Genomic DNA, 20,725 nt, shown 5'->3' on the forward strand with positions numbered 1-20,725 from the left:
ATTAAGTATAGGGTAGTCTAAGGAAAATTACTAGAGGGACTGTGCCTTTGTTTATAAACTAGAATTATAACTAGACCTATAATAAGTATAATGTGATAAGAGAATATAAATGCATGTTTTATGTTTTTTATTATATTTAGTTAATCATTTAAAGTAATGTTTACTGCTAAATGCATACTTGAAGAGAGGAAAGCTCATTGTTGTTGTTTAGAAATTTGTTTTTGGGGGATTTTTCTTGGCTGTATAGATTATACCAAACTGCAACACACTTTTTAAATCACATACTGTGATTACTCTATTTATGTAATTTTATTAAATAAGTATTTAACATTTGTCATAGTGCTTTTTAAAGTTTTTTTTAATAGTATGTATATGTTCTGTGGAGGATTAACTCATAAGAGTCCGCACCAGTTCTGAATATTAATACAGATATATAAAGATGTATGTCAATTGTAGACTTTGAGTCAACATGGGCTCTTTTGAGTTAATTTGATAGTCTGAACAATGAAAACTAGCACAATATCCTCAACAATATCATGCACGAAACTAAGATTTTGCTAAACACAACCCAAAACTATTTTATTGCTACTGTAAAGTAAATCTCGTATACCTTCACACCAGATGATTCGAAGCTATTATAGGTACTTGGTTGCCCATTTTATTTTGTCAAATCTTCTGAAGAAAAGTTTTTATGTGCCAAAATGTTTCGACTAATAAAGGTCATATGATTTTATTTTATAGATTTTTTTTGCATAGCTGCTGTGCAGTATACAAGATGTTATTCAGAATTTGACATTACTTCCTTTGTTCTGCAAGCCAATACTCTCTTTGAAATTCCCTACAGATTTTATTATTTTTTTTTTTATTTTTTTACATTTTCAACTCATTAAAGTTTAGGCTAGTGTATAGACAATGTCAGAATTATATAAACAGATGGATGTTTGACGATCTTCGATATTTCTAAGAATATTTAAGTGGCAAGTTCATATAATAAGAAGAGTTTCTTCTTATTTCTTCTTCTTCTTTTACTAGAAGTGGAATTTAATACAAATAGAATTTTGGATTCATTTTGGAGCATTACTATTGTTCCATTAATCATGACATTTTGACACAATGTTAAGAATAAGTGCCAAATACAAATTATATCTAACAGTCAAAAAATGTATTAATAGATTTCACAAAATCATGTGTGTAAATATGCATTTATTAATGCTGTATTACTAATCTAGGTAAATATATTCCCAGGTTTTGCATTACACATGTGCATACACAGTTTAGATGATTAATATCACTTTTCTTCTGAAGTGTAAATTGGCATTTGTGATATATTGGGCAGCCAATTTTAGATTGTGTTGTATTATTGTGAATACGACTTTGTGTTGAGTTACATTTTATATATTAAAACCAAAATTTAGTATGTAGTTTGATACACATGTACTTTGTACATGTACATACTAATTTGTATGTACATATGTTTTTGTTTTTTTGTTTTTTCACAAAGAGGGGGGAAAAAAAGCGTTTCTGACAGGTTTATTTTTTTATAAATTATAAACACATTGGTGGGGTTGATGCTGTCACATTTTGGAAGTATGAGACTGCAGTTTTACAATAAAGTAGTTTAGGATAACTAAATAAAGTGCTGCTGCATTGTATTGGGTTCCTAATGTAGTACTTATGATTGTCTTTTAAAACCGAACATAACATAATTGTTTGAAAACATTCCTGTAGTGTTAGGATTAAGTTTCATTAAGTTCAGACATAAAAGCTTTGGTAGATTCATGTTTTGCCAGTAATATGAGAGTAAGAAGTGCTATTATTTAGCGCTGAGGAGGATTTAGGTCTGATCATCAAACTGAGTTGATCAGTTACAAATACTGAACTTTCTCACTTTAATTTCAGTTTAAATTTTCATGCACTTAAAAAAAACCCCTACCTGCAGAAAATCTGATTGTCCCCTGATTTTTTTATAAAGTGAAAACTGAAAGAAATTATTATTATTATTAGTAAGTGTATACATGTGTTTGCGTGACTATTTAAATAATCAGTGTTTGCTTTAGAATCTATATTATTAATATTGCATTTGACGCTATTAAGGACATTCAGTGTAAAGGCAGCAGTACTTCATTTAGTCCTATGGCTCTGATCCCTCAAAACAAATGAATTTATTATGAACACAATTTTCAAATTGCTCACATTTAGCAATTGTTAAATATTTTCCTCTTTCTAATGAGCTTTCAGCCCTCAAGCTTCATATGAAATGTAAACCTTAGAAATTGTTCAAAAAAATGTGTAGGATGTGCAAGTAGTATTCTTAAATGTCTTTTTTTTTTTTTTTTTTTTTCCTTTTTTTTTCTAATCCATGTTGAACCTTTTTAAATTTGACATTATTAAGATCATGTCACTCTGTTCTGAAAGTAGCATGTTCACAAGAAATCTATACATATATTGAAGCTACACTGTGAACCGTTACAGAGAAGGAAAACCCCTACACATCTCAATGTTTTGCAGCCATTGAAATTGAACATGACTTGATTTTCTCAAGTAAAGCCCAGAAAAGGGGGGAAGCATTCCAAAAACTGCTGAATCTGCCACACGTGCTTCAGCGAACACCCTTACAGTTGTGGCATTGAGTGTTCTCACTATCGCTCCCTTCAGTATCTACACACTGGCAAACTGTCGAGGTATTTCTTGCGGTGATTGGTTTTGTTTTTTAGGAAATCAGTAATGATAGTATTGTTTAGACCTGCATGCTTTGCATAGACAGCATCAGCCTTGTTGGATAATTTATGTAATTATGTTTTTTATTTTTTTTGTAGAAATAATATTTTGTAGTTTTGTCTGCAAAGGTAAAACATGTAAACATGTCGTCATTTAGACATTAGTATGAATGTATCACTGTGTAGTACTGTAAAGTACACTTGTCTGTAATCTACAGGTGCCTAGAATAAAAAAGCAAAGCATTTCAGGGAGGGTAAAAACATTTAAATGCTTTCTTATGCAAATTCATTATCAAAAATTGTGCTAAACCTTTTAATTCAGACTGTACTTCACTTTCAATGCCAGACAATATTTGTATCTTGTGATGCTTAGTCATATTGTCAAAGATTCAACAGATGTTACTTATCTTGTACACCAGTATTTATTGAATTTCAGATAAGCAAAACCATTAGATGACCCTGAAATACATAAAGAATTAGTCCCGTATTTTACATTTTAATCAGCAGATGTGTACATTAGATGTTCATTACTGGATTTTTCTAAATCTATTATGTGACTTCAGCTTTATTATTTGCTATATATAACATTTTCATTTGTAAAGATGCAAGATTTATTATAGGGCTGGTCAATATGGCCAAAATGTAGATCACAATAATTTTTTTCAAACGTATGTAGTGTATGTAGTAATGCATTGATATGTTAAAATTACTGTATGATGTTTAAAGACAATTTTAAGATGCACAATATTTGTCATGTTTTAATAAGCAGACAAAATGCATCAGCACTGGCAGATTCTGCTATTTAAATACTTTTATGCATGCTATATTGATTTTTATTATATTTTGGCTGCACATCATGTAATTATGTACAGTTGGGTCAGTGTTCTTTAAGCACTGATGATATTGTTAATATGTTTATTAAAGCCTACTGTCAATACAATAAGAAAACGTATCACAATACGAAAATACAAATATCAACATATTGCCCAGTTCTAATTTAAAATGATGCAAATGAGGAAAATTATTATCCTAGAATTCCAATATTGATATATTCTTGGCAGTTAAATGAAATAATTTAAAAATCATCCGTTATACCTGATATTTGCTTCAAATTTTCAAAACAGTGTTACAAGTAGATATTGTTTAAATAAAACTTTAAACTTGAGACATGAAATCTGTGGATTATATACTTATACATCATGATATATCATTTAATTCCGTGCATTATTTATTTGTCTATTTGGTGAGTCTGTACTTCTATCTTTCCATTTGTTTAATTACTAATAATAGCTTCTGTTTCTTTTTTTTATTCTGCAATATAAACCATGCAGAATTTTCACCAGAGGCTAACGATCCATAGTGTTACAATATTATATTATAATGCACTTGATGCAAAAAAATTAGAACTGTAAAATAATAATTGCTTACATAGCCAATGTGACTGTTGCACATGCCCACATAGAAAAGTCTTGCCCTTATCTGATCCGTTTCTATCATATTAATCATTGTCTGGCATTGAGATCGTTTATGTGAAGGGAATCTAATCAGCAGATTAAACAAATGCATTTGGAAGTATTTAAACTTTTTCAGAATTATATTTTTGGTAAAGGCAGGCCTGTCATGCTGTAAACATGTTCATGTTTAAACTGTTTAACTTTGTCTTCTTTTTGTACTCAGGTCTTATTTTCCCAGTACATTGTTTTATGTGCAAGAATGTGAAAGTTGTTAAGGGACAGAGAGATGATGAAATAATGAACTCATGAATGAATCAACTATCATTTTCAATGTGTGACTCTCACTGGCCTTTTACAAACTGCCCTATTAGAAACGTGCAGTGTCAGTGTAAAAACTAAACAAAAAAACTCATTTATATTTTACTAAATTGAGAAAATCTGTATTATTTAATAATAAATAAAATGAGGTTAGAAACTGAGTAACAGCCATTCAAGTATCACATCAACAGCAACTAAATGGCTGTTTAAACTTAACGTTAAAAATAAACCAGAATGTAATATTTGTTATTGTTTTTTTTTTTTTTTTTTTTTTTAAGTCTTCAACTGAGATTTTTTTAGATTAGATTCTGTTATGGTAAGAATAAAATAAGTATGTTCATTTTGGTTCAAATCATGCCAAAGTAAATAATAGGTCTACTCTGCTTTTTATATATACACAGTTGCAAGAAAAAGTATGTGAACTCTTTGGGATTACTTGGATTTCTGCATAAATTGGTCATTAAATGTGTTCTGATCTTCATCTAAGTCACAACAATAGACAAACAGTCTGCTTAAACTACTACCACAAAATGTATATGTTTGCATGGTTTTATTGAACACAACATGTTAAAATTCACAGTGAGGGTGGAAAAAGTATGTGAACCTTTGGATTTAATAACTGGTTGACCCTCCTTTGGCAGCAAAAACCTCAACCGAATGTTTCCTGTAGTTGTAGAACAGATCTGCACAATGGTGAGGAGGAATTTTGGATCATTCCTCTTCACAAAACTGTTTCTATTCAGCAATATTCTTGGGATATCTGGTGTGAATCTCTCTCTTGAGGTCATGATGCCGCAGCATCTCAATTGGGTTGAGGTCAGGACTCTCCAGAAGGCGTATTTTTCTTATGTTGAAGCCATTCAGTTGTTGATTTACTTCTATGTTTTGGGTAGCCATCATCCATCCTCTGTTGAGCTTCAGTTGACAAACAGAAGGGCTTAAGTTTTCCTGCAAATTGTTTTGGTAAACTTGGGAATTAATTTCTCCATTGATGACTGCAATCTGTTCAGGCTCTGAGGCAGCAAAGCAGCCCCAAACCATGATGCCCCCTCCACCATATTTCACAGTTGGGATGAGTTTTTTTTTGTCTAATTTTGCGACTAAGATGAAGATTAGAACACATTTAATGACCAATTTATGCAGAAATCCAAGTAATCCCAAAGGGTTCACATACTTTTTCCTAGGAGTTGGTTCATTCATGTATTCAGCACCTTTTTTAATAATAATAAAAAAAAGATTTTTTTTCCATTGTTAAGTGCTGCAGATGGTTGGCCATGGATAATTTAATTGTTTACACTATTCTAATTGCCTGATTTTAGAATCAGCTGCTTTCCAGATCCACAGCTACAATAGTTACAATGTACAAACAACATTGGTTTGTTGTGTTAAGTTCTGATAAAAATGAATATACACAAAATGCAATGAATTACAAATCACATAGACCAGTATATTATTTCAAACAGAACATATTAGATGTTGAAAGTGAGACATTTTGCCAATTAAAGAAAAACACTTATTTAGGAAAATTTCACACCTACCTTGTTTGCTCCAGACTTTCAGACTTTTCAGTTTGTGTCCAAATCATAGAAATCATAGTCTGGACCACAAAAGGTGGTCAGGAGATGCAGATTTGTAAAGGGGAGTTGGATTCTGACAAAGAGCTAGAATTTGTCGCAAAACCTGGCAAAGCACCTTTTAACTAACTCAACTAATATTCTACAAACCAATTAGTATAAAGTATAGATAGACTCCGCCCACATGGCTGACGTCGACCGAATGTAAAAGTTTAAAGTGTTTTCACACCTGAATGTCCAGACGAAAGACTTATTTAGAACACAATGTCGGCAGTGCATCTCAAAATAATTGGAATGGGGCAGCAAAAGGCTCAAAAAGTGATCTTGATTGACAGCTGTAATAGACTCGCATGATATTTTTTTTGCAGATTGGTGAGCCTCTGACAATCTTTGAGTATAAAAATGCATTTAAAGAGGGATCAAAAGCAGTTGACTGATTTAGTTGTTCTTATTGCAGCTGGTTATTAGTACCACCTACTTTTCCACCCTTTTCTTGCTCTGTCTCAACTTTTTTGAGATTCTACTATGAAAAAGTAGTCAAACATGGTTCTGCCAAGGTTTAAATAAGTTAATGTTTTTAATGAAATTATAAATTCTCACTTTCAACAACTGAGATGTATTCTGTGTTTTTTTTCTGTTTGTGATATTAGGGTTGTGATATTGGGCTCAAACCTGATTACTCTCTTTAGTAACCGTGGATTAATTGGCATTTATATTGTTAAATTAAAATATTACATTTCTTCCAAATGGGCCGTTTTGTCATTAAGTAGCATATGATATTCTTTTGCTGTGTATATTTAACAATATTTTTCAACTGGCTTATAGTAGGGAAAGTTTAGGCAGTTTTAATTGTTTGTGAAATATTTTCTCCTGTTCCTCTAGTGTAACTAGCATTGTTTCCATGTTCCTCTCTAATTATGTGTTTTCTTCGCTGTGCAGATTAAAGAACGCAAATGGGTTGACTGCGGCCGACCTGGCCCGTGTACAAGGCTTCCGGGAGTGCGCTCAGCTCCTGTCCAATGCAGAGAATAAGCTCAAGCAGCGCAATGGGTTTGGCCATAGTGGAACTGACCACTCCCACATCCAGGGCCGAAGTCTTCTTAATGGGGTAGCCAATAGAAAAAGACTCCTGGATTGTTCTGAGCCAAATTATATCAAGAAAGCAAGAACTGACAGTAAGTTTACTTTGTGCAGAAGTTGCAAAGTTATTACTGCCAAATGATGTTACAGTTTGAGATTGTGTGTGACAAATGAATACATCGCTGTAAATGCACTGATATTGCTAGCTCTGCTGTGTCCCATACTCACTTTACTGGGTTGAGTGATGAACTCTGCAAGGGGGTATCTGGTTAGTGGTGTTTTTTCCACTCTGCCATTCCAAAAGTCAGAACAAGAACTAGTGTGCCAAGACTTTTGCCATGTCCAATGGAAGCTAAAGAATGCTGTGCTGACCACCTGCAGGATATGTAAATGGAACCTCCTGCACTGATATGGATGTTATAGATGGGATTTCTACCAGAGTGACTTGTCTGTTTGCATTGACTATTCTAGACAGATGGCCCTGGTCACAATCATTACCACCCACTGTGGACACAAGATAACACCCCACAACTTAGACACGTGTGGGCATTTTCAAGCTGTCCCCTGAGGCAACACTTTTGCAATCAGTTTAAAATTACTGATACAAAAAAAAATGTTGTGACTTATTATGTCATAGTATTCATATTGCCCATTCCTAGCAGAAAAAACTGTGCATGTTGCTCATTTCTAAATGTTTTCCATTCAGGCATGGATTTTCCATTGAAGACATTAAATGGGTCAGCAGAGGAGGTGGAGAGCATGGCTGTGGAACCTGCTTCAGACAGCCAATCAGGTGAACCTGGACCTTTACCACCTATGCCTTCTGACAGTGAGAGACATGAAGACAGTGTGGCAATGGAGAGACTTTCTCCCACCCCAAGACCACCGAAGGCCACACCAGAGGCATCCATGCCTGTTCCCTGGCGTTGTACAAACTCCTACGCCTATTTGTAATCACCATTGGAAACACAACTAAGTCCTTTATGTAGAAAAAAGTGTCACAAGATGTCACAAAATAGCACACTGAAAATGTAGTTTGTAGGGCCACTTACATTTGGCCACTTGTGTTTTTCATAAATAGGATATAAAATTAAAAAGAAATTTCATTCATTAACACATGATACATAAGTAATGTTACTTCATATATTTATTCATTTTTGTTCTTTTTTTCCATAGACTAAGTGGCAGAAAAATGTATCTATAGTCATATCTAGTTTAGGTTTGCACTGTTCTGCCCAATGCATTTTGGTGCATTTAGGTTTGTGCCCGTGTGAAAACAAACCAAACCGAAACCAAAACTAAAGGAAGGACCACTGTGAGATTTAATTTTTACCTTTAAATAATTTGCACAGATATTTGTCTCCCTCTGTTGGTTAGTTGAAACATTACCCTTTCTGTCAGACAAAAATGTGCAAAGTAAAATCTCAAAAAAAAAAAAATAGAATAGTTTGTTCAAAAAATTAATTAATTAATCACCATCTGTTAGGTTATGACATCACATCAGTGGGTCACTGATTGCTATATTTGTTTGCTTGGACAAACTATATGCTCAAGAATTTTGATGTTATGTATAAAATGTGCTTTTTAAACTGTAAGGCCAGACTGGCTCTGAAGCAACATCATCAGATGAAATGTAAAGAGTGCATTAAAACCTGTTTTGAACTGGCTGGCATCAGACAAAAGCCCTCCGCTGTTTCCCATCTTACTCGCCATCTTTTACCATACACTCTGGGACTATGTGGCTCTCTCTGACCTGTGTCTTGTTTTGAATGACAGATGGCAGCATAGACACAGCCACAAATCTGAGGAACGGTCATGTGCAACAGAACAACAATGATGTCAACAGCTTCTCATCAAACGGGCTCTGCCACCCGGCCCGAACCGAACCTGATCATGCGGAGACTAGAAGCGACATGTGTGGCTCGCTGCACCTCACCGCCAGCCCTAGCAGTTGCGTATCCTACAGGCCGTCCTGGGGCAGGTTCCCCTCGGACTCCAGCGAGCACCTGCACTACGGGTATTACCATGGCTTCGGAGACACAGCGGAGGACCTGGAGGATGCCGACAACCGCCATGATCACAATATGACCGTAAGGGTCGAGCAGCACTACGATCGAGAGGTGTTGAGTGCCATGCAGATGTTTCACGGCTCATGAAGGGAATCTGCCGTCCAGCTGGAATCAATCAGTCTGTCCGTTTGTCCTTCTGTTCGCAAGTGGTTGCGTGTTCAATCCACCAGCCGCCTTAAACCCGAGTGGTTTTCCTTGACGATGCTCTTGCACCTTATCACAGGCCACAGTGAGAAGTGGTGTTTGTTTTTGTTTTTACAATTTAAGAGGGAATCCCGTTCCTTGTACCAAAGGGGACTATGATTTTGTTGGCTTTTTTGATGGCTTTTCTGAATACTTTATTTTATGTTTGTGAGCTAGCCTAGCCTGGATGATGTGTTCTAAGTGATGGTATGGTCAATGTGCATTTTCTTTGTATGATGATTTTGATGACTGACTTTTGCATCAACTGTTTCTGTTCAATTCTAAGGCTTGGTGCCAATATATGTTTTTTTTCTATGTAGCTTGGCACTATTGTTATGGAAAGTTTTGTATGCAACTTTTGTGTTTGTCTTCTGTTCCTTGTTTCATGTTTTGTAAGAAGCTCAGTTGAATGGATTTGTGTACAAATGGATTCTGACTGTACAGAAGTATTTGTGTTTTGGATATGACTGATTCCTTTGTGCAGTGTGTGTAATAATAAATTTATTTGAATTCTGAAATTCATTCCTCTTTTTTCACTTGGCAATCAAAACTTGATTGATTTTACAATGTCAACAGTAACTATATATAAAGTCTGCTGCAGAACTCCTTATTTTTAATTGATAAAGTAAATAAAGTAATAGTTACACATGAGGACAACAGGAGAGAATAGTGAAATATGGGAGAAAAGTGGGGGGGGGGAAGGCAGGAAGAATGACAATTATGGTGTGTCCTTACAGGCATGGGGCATCAGAGGCTCTTATTTTGGTATTGCCTGTACCAATCTAGTATGTACAACCTTTAAATAAGCTCTGGAAAGTAGAATTACACCATGTGCAAAAAAGTCTTCATTTAGTAATTCAGTCAGTATTTGTAGTAGTTGACCAGACAAGAGTTTGATTTTCCATCAGGAAAACACACCGTGTTACACTACTCAAAGACTACGGTGAAGTTGTATCCACCACTTTCCAAAACAGTCAAATCGAGTGATATACATATCAAATACATAATGATGAAAAATAAGGTTCTGAGAAGGGTTTGCTGAAATGGAATGAAACTGTGTGTGAATGTAGTGATCATTAACTATATTGCCATAACTATTTGCTCACCCATTTAAATGATTAAACTCCAATCACTTCCATGGCAACAGGTGTATAAAGCCAATCACCTGGGCATGCAGACTGCTTCTACAAACAATAGCAATAGAATAGGTTGCTCTCAGAAACTGCTACTGTGATAGGATAACGTCTGTGCAAATTTCATCAAAACGAAAGTAGTCCTCAGTCAATTGTCAGCGGTGTACCAAAGTGGAAGTGACTAAAAAAAAAAACAAAAGCAGCAGATAATGAGGCACAGTGTGCAGAGTTCAGCATTTTTTTGCAGTCACCTCCAACACACCTCCAAATTTTATGTGACCTTTAGATTAGCTCCAGAACAGTAGAGCATAGAGAGTTTCATTGAATGGGCTTGCTGTACCCGAGCCTTATGTCACCAAATGCAGTGTAGAAACGGAAGGTAGAAAAACCCACAAACTGGCAACAACTGAAGACAGCTGCATTAAAGGTCTGGCAAAGCATCATGCAGGAGGCAACCCAGTGTTTGGGGTGGCCATGGGTTCCACACTTCAGTCATTGCCTGCAAAGGATTTTAAACAGAGTATTAAAATTTTACATTTTGTTTTTTGTCAAATTCATTTGTCCAATTATTTTTAAGCCCCTAAAATAAAAAGGTTTTGTAGAACAATGCTTGTAATTCCTTAAAGCTTTAAAGGATATTTTTGAAAATCTGCACTTTAATTGCATCTCAATTGTTTCATTTGAAATCCAGTATTGTGGTGTGCAGACCTCAAAGCATGAAGTGGTGTCACTGTCCAAATATTTATGGGCAGTTGGGAGTCATGTATGCATACTATAGCATTCTGCCACAAATTTACCCACAGATGTTGCAGATAGGCCTGTAGATTTTGCGCATTTGTAGGAAGCTGGAAGCAAAACTTTATCTGGTGTCAGGCTGATTCTAAAAAATTTAAATTGGCCATTAATTTGGCGACCAGGGAGGTGTTGCAGTCTGGTGCAGACATTTCTGGGAAACTTTTGCTGCTTGTGGGTGAGCATTATCCTGCTGAAACATGCCTGTTCAACGAAAGCCCAGGCATAAGAGGCAACAAACACATGCACCATAGAATGTCTTGCACATATTGCTGAGCTGTTGGTATCCCTCTTATCACTACTAGGAGCGACCAACTGCAAATACAGGAATGAATTAAGTGCTTATACCACAAGGCCTCAATTGCATGCCAAGATTTGCAGTAATCCAAGGTATGTTACTTTTTTGGTAAGTGTGTATGCTGCAAAAAACATAACTTTGTATATCGTGTGTACTGAGTGAAGGTCCAGGGTTTTTTGGATATTTCTATTTTATTCCCCTTTTTCTCCCCCAGTTTACACAGCCAATTACCCAGCCCACAAACGTGCCCAACCTTGTGTGAAGGAGAGGGAAAGGGAGAGTAAGGCGCTTACCTCATGTGCAAGCAAAACAGAGAGGGTTCTGATTGACCTGTTCTCTGCAAAGTGTCTGTGAGTCAGCCAATCAGTTTTTAGTGTGTGCGGGCAATGTTTTTTCCCTCCTGGATGCGTTCAGGAGCATCATGGCTCCCATCAAAACTTATTTCTACTCCAGTATAGAGTTTGTAATAGTACTAAATGATTGCAAAGCGCATGTTGAGGTGAGTTAATGTGACTATCTATCTATCAGGATTATGAACAGTTTTTTTTTTTTTTTTTGGACAGGGGAATTGTGGGGTGGGCGATGTCAAGGTCTGAGGCACCTTCCTGAAATATTTTTTTGCAACTTGGGATGTCTTCTGATTCACTGTGTGAACTGAGTAAAGGTACAGGGTTGTGTAGATATATCTAATTTACATTTCTTCACAGGGATCAGGGAATGGTGATGAGGAGAGCACACAATAGTTACTAAATCTGGTAAAAATACAATCAATAATCAAGTGAAAAACTTCAGTTTCACGTTCAGTCTGGGAACAAAACAAGCACGTCAGCTAGCTTACCCTCACTACCCCTTACTAAATTTAGTAGCGGAGACTTTTTTTGCCTGCCCACGAGAAAACAAAAGCTGATATTTGATTAGAATCAATCCCTCAGAAGTTACAGCGCCCACCCCGCACCACAATCTCACGTGTCCGGACACACGCTTGTCATCTGGAGTCTGCGTCGACCTTCACTGCGTCATTACGACTCCACCTACATGCACTGAGCGGCCTGTGAGCGCGTCCGTTTAGAGGGGGTTCAGTTCTACAACTTTAACAGTTTGCGCTGGAATTTTATTATTTGGAAGCTTATTTTATAGATCACACATTATTAAATGCATATTAAAACATTAGTATACATTCTTTCAACCTGTTTTATTTAGAACCCCCTCTTTACGAGCTGTTTTTAAAGGGAAAATAAAGAGTAACCCCTTGAAGCGAGATGGTACACTCCGTAATTCCCTGTTGAAATCTTCATAGCAGATTCTAAACATTAGCTGCTGGCGCCTGGAGGCCGAGGGGCTGGTTGAGTTACAGCTGAGAGGGGGTTGTTTTTGACGCTTGAGCGACTTGTTTTTAAATATAAAAGCCTGTATAAACCCGTGTTACACCTGTAGGGATGTCCACTCCTGCACGAAGACGGCTCATGAGGGATTTTAAAAGGTGAATTTTGCTCCAGAAGTTCACGTAGCGTTAGCTAACCGAGGTTAGGAAGCCTGCCGCTGTTTACTGCGGCGGTCGGAGACAGTGTAGCTAAGCTAGCTAACCTAAGGCTAGCTTGACGTTAGCTTAGAGGTGGGTAACCCAGGTCCAGAACGTTAAAATCTAGCCCAGGGTTTTGTACCAACTGCCTGGGCGGCTCAACTGCAGCACAGCCGCCCAGGCAGTTGGTACAAAACCTAGGGGTGGATTTTTACTTTCTGGACCTGGGTCACCCACCTCTAAGCGTTAGCTAGCTTGTTTAAATGTTTGTGGGTTGTAGAGTGAGAAATATCGACATTTTGGATTTATAGAGCGAAATTTTGTATTTTGTAATATCATAAGACTGTTGTAGACGTTTAATCTCCCTTGTTTTGGTAGCTTTTAGCTATCTTAGCTAGGCTTTAATCTATTAAGCTACGTTAGCTAACTGGCTAGGTAAGCTAACTTAGCTAGGTTAGCTACGTTCAAAGCGAATATTCGCCACAATTGAACATAAACGTGAGCTTATAACGTCGTTTTAACGTTAATTTAACCGTTTAGGTCATTTTTACTATTGTAGCTAATTGTTTAAGCTAATATCTTCGCCGCTCTGACCCTGTTTTTGTTGTGTGTAACTCAGACTTCAAGAGGATCCCCCAGCCGGAGTTAGTGGTGCCCCTTCAGAAAACAACATCATGGTGTGGAACGCAGTTATATTTGGGTAAGCGGGCTGAAAGCCAGTCTACTCTCTCCCGGCGTTTATCCAGTAAATCAGGCCTGAGCCATGCTTTGGGCCTGTGTAACGTTTATTAATTGAATTTATTAATTTATCTGACTGTTTGAGGCTAAATGCGAAGAAAGAAAATGTATGTCAAAACTCTTAGTTTTTTTATGTAGTGGAATGTACAAGAAATACGTTTTCATAATTTTTTCCTAATTTAGTTGTATCTCCAGATTTGTGTTGCAAGACATCCATAAATCAGGAGAAGATTAAACTTTTTATTTTTCTTGAAATTCTGGTTGTGAAAGGCTGAAATGAAAAATAAGTAATTGAAACATTGGATCAAAACGCAGTTCTCCTTTACTCTACACTGAATTTAAAAAAAGATCAAGTTTTATACCCAATTTTCTATTTTCGAATTTAACTTGATATGTTAGACTGACTGCATTGCTTTTGCTGTTCTGACTTCTGTAGAGTTTTAAAACAATAGTTGACTGTTAGTTACCTATTAAAATGCAGTTTTCCACCTTAAATGAAACTAAATAATCAATCAACCAAGTAGGTTAGTTAGAGCTGCATGGATTAGTTGACATAATCAACAGTTATGACAATTGTATACAGTGGTGTAACAATTCACTCTGCTCAAGAATCTGAATTTACGATTTGATTTTCTCACAATATTTGCAACAAATATTGACTGACAAAAAATAAGGAGATCTTTTCTTATTTTTTTTAAAGTGTATAAACAATGAAAAATGCACCTTGTAAAAAGTATCCCTGTTCTGTTCTAAACAAACTACTGTGCTGGTTTATTTCACAATTAATTACCTGTTCACTGTTCTCAATCTAGAATAAAAGTATTATTGTCAAAGCGGACAGCAACAAAGGAAATAAAATCAATTACTCTACTTAAATAGGTTTTTACTAAAGTATAGGTTTACTAAAGTATTAATGTTTTTTGTGACTTTTTACTTTAATTTAGCTACATCTAAAACGGACTTTAAAACATATGTTTCACTCCACTGTTGGAAATCTTGTGAGGGCTGGGTGGAGGATCAGTCCTGTCTCCCGGACCGTGAGAGTCAAAGCCTGGACAGACAAAACTTGTGCAGCGATTGAGTTAGGATAGGTATGGGAGAGACCGAGGGCATAGGAGACTAAGAGTCGAGTAGTTGACTAAGACAGGTTTTGGTTATCTTGTGAGATTTCTTCAGTTTTGCGCTGGAAGGCTAAAGCTACTGTAGTTTTGCAATGACATGAACACAGTGTATGCACAACAGTAGCCTCATAAATAATAATGTTAATGCTGAACAGAAAAAAGGGGAAATACACAAGATATATTTCTAAGGACATAGACATTTTTAACTAAAGATTCAGATATTCTATTTTGATTAGCAAAAAAATGTAATATACCTAATTCCTTAAGAGGGTAAAAAAAAAAAGAAAGGATGCTCCTAAACTGGTTAATTTAATTAATCAACAGAATTTTGGAAAAAAGGCCATCTAAATCATCCCACATATGAATACGGAAACCATATTAACTATTATTTAACCATCATTCACACAAAAATAATAAATGCTCTGGAGATTCTGTTTTTGTAGAAGGAGCCGTGGTCCATGATAAAATTAAAATGTTACAAGATTATTTACCTTTAAAAGAAATAATTCTTTCAGTGACAAATTTCTGTTATGATAGCCTTGTAATGTTACCTCCAGTGCATACAGAATCGTAGAAGCACACATTGAACATCTCAAATGTTTTGTCTGTCAGCTATATATGATGTATGGGTAGCAAGCAGAACCATTCCTCATGGTTGATTGATGTTACCTCTGGCTACTCTCTTTCGTTACAACTCTTATCTGTTACATCTAGGCTCTGTATGTCTGTCAGGTGCATTTTTCAGATTCTTTTTACCTGCTGTATATGTTGTGCTATCACTTGTCACATCAATTTTAATGAAATGATCACTTTTTTTTTGTTTATAGACCTGAGGGGACTCCCTTTGAGGATGGTACGTGTCTATGCAGAAGTATTATTTTAGAACAATGTGCAGCCTCTATTGACAGCATTGGCAAACTGCATTGCTATTAATACTTCTGCTTGTTGTCCTCATTTGGCAGGTACATTCAAGTTGACTGTAGAGTTCACAGAAGAATACCCTAACAAACCACCCACAGTCAGATTCATTTCAAAGATGTTTCATCCAAATGGTAAAGTCATGTTTTTCTTATCGCTTAGATGTTGAGCTGACCTTTTGTTTCTCTCTTGAATACTTTGCTTTGTTGTTTTTGTTGCTGTCGTTGCTATTAAATGCACATCCTGGCTATAAAAGTTTATTTTTAGGATGAAAGTACTTTCAGAGTGAGCGATTTAAAGACAAAAAAAAAAGAATAAATTGTCCTTAAAATGCTTGTTGTATTCTAACTTACCTGTCTGCTTTTCAGTATATGCAGATGGAAGTATATGTCTCGATATTCTACAAAATCGATGGAGTCCGACTTACGATGTCTCTTCAATTCTTACCTCAATCCAGGTAAACTGTTATATAGACTATATAGTGTTAATGTTAGTTAATGTTACTGTGACCATCAACTAATCCAACTGATTTAATATAACAGCAAACCGATCTGGAAATAATTGTATGTATGATCTTTGCATTGCTTTCCATGCAGTCTTTGCTTGATGAACCGAACCCAAACAGTCCAGCTAACAGTCAGGCTGCACAGCTCTACCAGGAGAACAAACGGGAGTATGAGAAGCGTGTGTCCGCCATCGTCGAGCAGAGCTGGAGGGACAGTTGACCTCTCTCAGAAGAATCCAGAACTTTGTGTGATGCTAGTTTAACCGAGTGAATTGTGAAGCATCTCGTTGCACCCTGCCCTCCTCCTTTCTTTCTGTCTTTCTCTCTGTCCCTCTCTCTCTCACACCCACCGACATACAGCTCAAATGCACTTTACCCCACCCCACCCCCCTCCTTGGAGTACTTGCTCTGTCCTATTCAGCCTTGACCACCTGCCAACTCTCTGTCGAAGAAGTAACCAAATACGATGCTGGCCTGTTGCTGTAGAAACGTGGACTAAACAATATATGCAAGGGCCTTTGTATTTTTTTAAAGAAGTGGAGTCAAACTCCTGTGGACTGACACAGTACTGGCCTGCCATCGTTGCATTTGTCTGTGCCTGGTTTGGAACTGACCTACAAGCGACCCTTCACCAATTATGCTGTATCGTGTGCTGTTACATGCCTGGAAGTGTGATTTTATATACCATAATGTTTGTCAACTTGCCTCTCATGTATCATATTGTAAAAAAACAACAAAAAATACACCTTAAAGTTCATGTACAGTATCTGTGTATGTTTGATTCATGTTTGTTTTGATGAAAAGGCAGCAAATAATATGTATATAGCTTGCTAAAGCTCATGTTTAGATCACACTATACAGTAAAATGGTGACTATGGAGAAAAAGCCAACACTTTGGTTTTGTAGAGTGGACAAACCACATTTTTGGCTTACAGTAAGTATCCTAAAAGAAGAAAAACAAGATCTGAGAATTTCATATTTTTATTAGTGGACATGAGGACAGCTCTGTTCAAATATTTAACAAACGACAGCCACATGCTGCAAGTGCCTTCACAAAACAATACTTCTGTCAATCATACTGCTTGTCTAACTATAGTTGGACACATACTCACAAATCTGACATTCACATTCAAATGAAATACATCTTTGAGAGTGTCGCTGGCACATCTCATATCGTTCAACTCAAAAGGCTGAGTTTAAGCCCTTTAGTGCTACTTTGCTAGGTGACAACACTCACATAAAACTTTGTACTGAGGTGACAAACGGACATGTATATGAAACAATGAAGTGAATCCTTCTAGTGTTAAACAAATAGATTTATAGATTTATATATAACAAATAAATATAAATATTAACATTGCTGTGCAGTTCATCAGGAAGGCAGCTACCTGTTATAGGCCCTCTCCTTTTTGGATTTTTCCAAGGCTTTGTCCATAGTTTTCTCTGTGTCCCCCCTGCATTTAGGGCAATACCACTTCCCTTTGGGCTTATGATTGAGCCCAACACATGAGAAATGGAACCACTCGATGGGACATTCGTCATTGTCGCAACCTATCATCTCCCCATAAGACACCTGCTCGCAGAGACAGTAGGTGGGCTCGTTGGGGTCAATTGGCAGGTCAGCTGGCGATGCCTCTCTCTCCTGCTTGGCTTTGGACCTCTTCTTCTTCTTCGATGTCTTGGCTCTCTTCTCCCTGCCCGTGATGCTGACCACTTCATCATGGTGACTGGCAGAAGCGTTCTCACGGTTCTCATTGCTGTTGACCTTCTGCCGCCTTGAGCGCTTGTTGCTGCCTGCCAAACGATCGACCAAACCTATGGTCTCTTCTCTGCGCTTTTCCTCCTCTCGCTTCTTTCCAGGCACGATTGTGGTCATGGAAGCAGCTGGTGCATTATCGTGAGGCTCGTTTTGGGCTTCCAGGAGCTCGGCGAAACCATCCACTTGCCGGCTGCGGTTCTCTACCAATTCTACCATCTGGCTTGCCAGCTGGATCTTCTCGTCGCCCAACTCCTGGCTTCGGATCAAGGCTCGCTGGATGCAGTGCAGAAGGCGCCTCCGCTGGATTGGGTCCTCCTCTTGGCTGTGCTTCTGGTACGCCTCATCAAGCTCTTTAAGGATTTCTACAAAGCAAAAACATGAACATGTGATGTGAATGTAGTTGTCTTTATGCAAAACAAGCCATTTTATACTCGGAATTGTAGTAGGCCGGGGCACTAAGGTCTTTTAAGACTTGTCTTGACATTGAACTTTCAGTGAAGAGCTTCCAACACTCTTGAGCAGCATCCACACAAGAGATAGCCCCGCCTTTCACAGTATTAGCGATAACATACAGCCAATCACATTCGAGAAAAGCTAACACCAGAAGCCCACCTACTTTAGGCTCCAGTCACCAACCAGAAACCTCGAACTCGCCTTAATGCGTCCGTAATGGGCGTGGCTAACTGGGAGGGATTAACTTCTTAAGCCAATCGCTGCTAATTGACGCGAGGACTGCCCGCCCACGGGCAGGATTAACATCCAATCAGAGATGAATATGCAAATAACACCCGTAGCGTACATTTCATGACCATCATGTCCGTTTCTGCCCCTAACTCTGTCATCCAATCGTTGATAATTGAAGCGAGGTCCGCCCGCCCACGGTACGGAGTAACGTCCAATCAGAGCGCGGTATGGGCGGAGCCTGTTGAATATGCAAATAAAAACCGTAGCGTACGCTTCATGCCCATTTGTGCCCAACAGTCTCGGACGACGAGCTGACGCACTTTTGAAACACTGGGCAACACAAAGCGTTAGAAACGGATTTTAGAGGTGGTGTATCTGCAATTCGGTGTGAAGTTTAACCACCGTGGTATAACGTGATAACGTGTGAAATGGTACTTGTAACAGTTCGTTTAGGGGGGCGGCTAATGTGCCGAGTCGGTGTAAACAGAGTAAACAAAGCGAAAACGTCGGATAAAACGTAGCGTTAGACTGGGTTGGCTAGTTAAAGGTGAACCTGAACACATTGGTTTACATTAGCTTATTCTTAAAAACGGGTATCTAACCTATAGTAGTTATCCAGCTAAGTGATATTTTAGGTAACTACAAACGCGAAGACAGACAGTAGCTTAGCTCTTTACTTAGGATAACGTTACATCGTTTAAGCTAGCTGCAGCTTTTAAACGCACAAAATCACTGTTAGACCAATCAACACCGAAGACACTATTGGTAGGTAGGTTAGCTTAGCTAACTTAAGCTAGACATAACGTTTATATAGCTATTACACTGAAAACAAAGTGGACAAGAGAGCAAGAAGAAACCCGCCATGCTCCCAAAGCCACTGCTGAGAAAAAAAATCTGCATGGCCAGCTCAAATAATTTAAGCTTTCTGTTCAGCATAGGGTTTGTATGTTTTAATTTGGATTTGGCTGGTTTTCAAGCATCAATATCTACCAAGTTGGTCGAATAGTATAACCAAAATCACATTCAACACACACACTAGCTAACTACAGCTACTGATCAAGAGTTAAACAAGTAGTTACCTTACCAATTTAAATAACCTATAGCATGTTTTCGCCTAGATTACCAGCTTTCCAAACATCTTATCAATCAAAAAACAGCTTAAACCATCCACCAGCAAAAGATGATCCTGAGCTGGATTTTTCAGCAGGGGTGTGTGTGTGTGTTTCCCTCTTACAACCACTGACGACACCTTTGTTGAATGAAGGCTGGAGGCTTTACATTGGACTCATGTAGCCAGCCTGCTTCTTTCATTTCTTCGCAATCATCCACCACCACAGCACAAACAGTGAATATGAATCTATACCGATTTAGCTGTTAACTATTTAACTATGTTCGCCATCTCTCTCTGGAAAGCTGTGAGCTGTAGGATTGCTAACATGTAACCTATTGTGTGTTTACTCCGCAGCAGTCCGACCCCCCAAACAAGCACGACCCCTTCCTTCAATTGCAGATGCAGATCATGGACCAGAGCAGCTCGCTTACCTTGATATTTCGAGTCGATCTCTCTCATGAGGGACACGTTTCTTTGTAGGTCGAACGGCAGCGATTCAACCAAGTCCAGATATTCAGCCACATAGTTGGCAACGTGCAGCGGGTCCCAGCTGGCAGTGTTCAGCATTTCAGCTCCCGGTAGTCCACTTAAAGCTTAACTAGCTGACATACGCACGAAACGAGTCTTTCCGTCGACAAAACAGAAAAAAGCATTTGTTATTATGTCCGAGCAGCTCGATTAGCCAGTGTGTGGCACCCAATGCGAGGACTCCCCTATCTATGAAGCACTGGACCGAACTTGGAGCTGAAAAA

At 37.7% G+C, this 20,725-nt stretch overlaps 3 protein-coding genes across 3 annotated transcripts in view; 2 read left to right on the forward strand and 1 right to left on the reverse strand.

Moving 5' to 3' along the window:
* Positions 1-9,913, forward strand: part of ankrd10a (ankyrin repeat domain 10a) — a 28,034-nt gene extending 18,121 nt beyond the window's left edge. Inside the window, exons 4-6 of the mRNA XM_007228699.3 lie at positions 7,003-7,238; positions 7,850-7,936; positions 8,920-9,913. Coding sequence (XP_007228761.3) covers positions 7,003-7,238; positions 7,850-7,936; positions 8,920-9,299 — 703 coding nt within the window. The 3' untranslated portion in view covers positions 9,300-9,913. The remainder of the gene's footprint in view (positions 1-7,002; positions 7,239-7,849; positions 7,937-8,919) is intronic.
* Positions 9,914-12,913: 3,000 nt separating this feature from the next.
* On the forward strand, positions 12,914-17,185 carry LOC103029486 (ubiquitin-conjugating enzyme E2 A). Its single transcript, XM_007228698.4, has 6 exons — positions 12,914-13,098; positions 13,757-13,837; positions 15,824-15,849; positions 15,959-16,048; positions 16,283-16,371; positions 16,511-17,185. The coding sequence occupies exons 1-6, from the start codon at positions 13,055-13,057 to the stop codon at positions 16,637-16,639; spliced, it is 459 nt and encodes a 152-aa protein (XP_007228760.1). The 5' UTR covers positions 12,914-13,054; the 3' UTR covers positions 16,640-17,185.
* Positions 17,186-17,397: 212 nt separating this feature from the next.
* Positions 17,398-20,540, reverse strand: LOC103029173 (inhibitor of growth protein 1). The gene is made up of 2 exons (XM_007228697.4): positions 20,405-20,540; positions 17,398-18,540 (listed from the first exon to the last, which is right to left on the reverse strand). Exons 1-2 carry the CDS (start codon positions 20,538-20,540, stop codon positions 17,804-17,806), a joined length of 873 nt encoding a protein of 290 aa, XP_007228759.3. The 3' UTR covers positions 17,398-17,803.
* Between the last annotated feature and the right edge of the window lie 185 nt (positions 20,541-20,725).

Source organism: Astyanax mexicanus, chromosome 21 (assembly GCF_023375975.1).
Source record: "Astyanax mexicanus isolate ESR-SI-001 chromosome 21, AstMex3_surface, whole genome shotgun sequence".
Lineage (NCBI taxonomy): Eukaryota > Metazoa > Chordata > Actinopteri > Characiformes > Acestrorhamphidae > Astyanax > Astyanax mexicanus.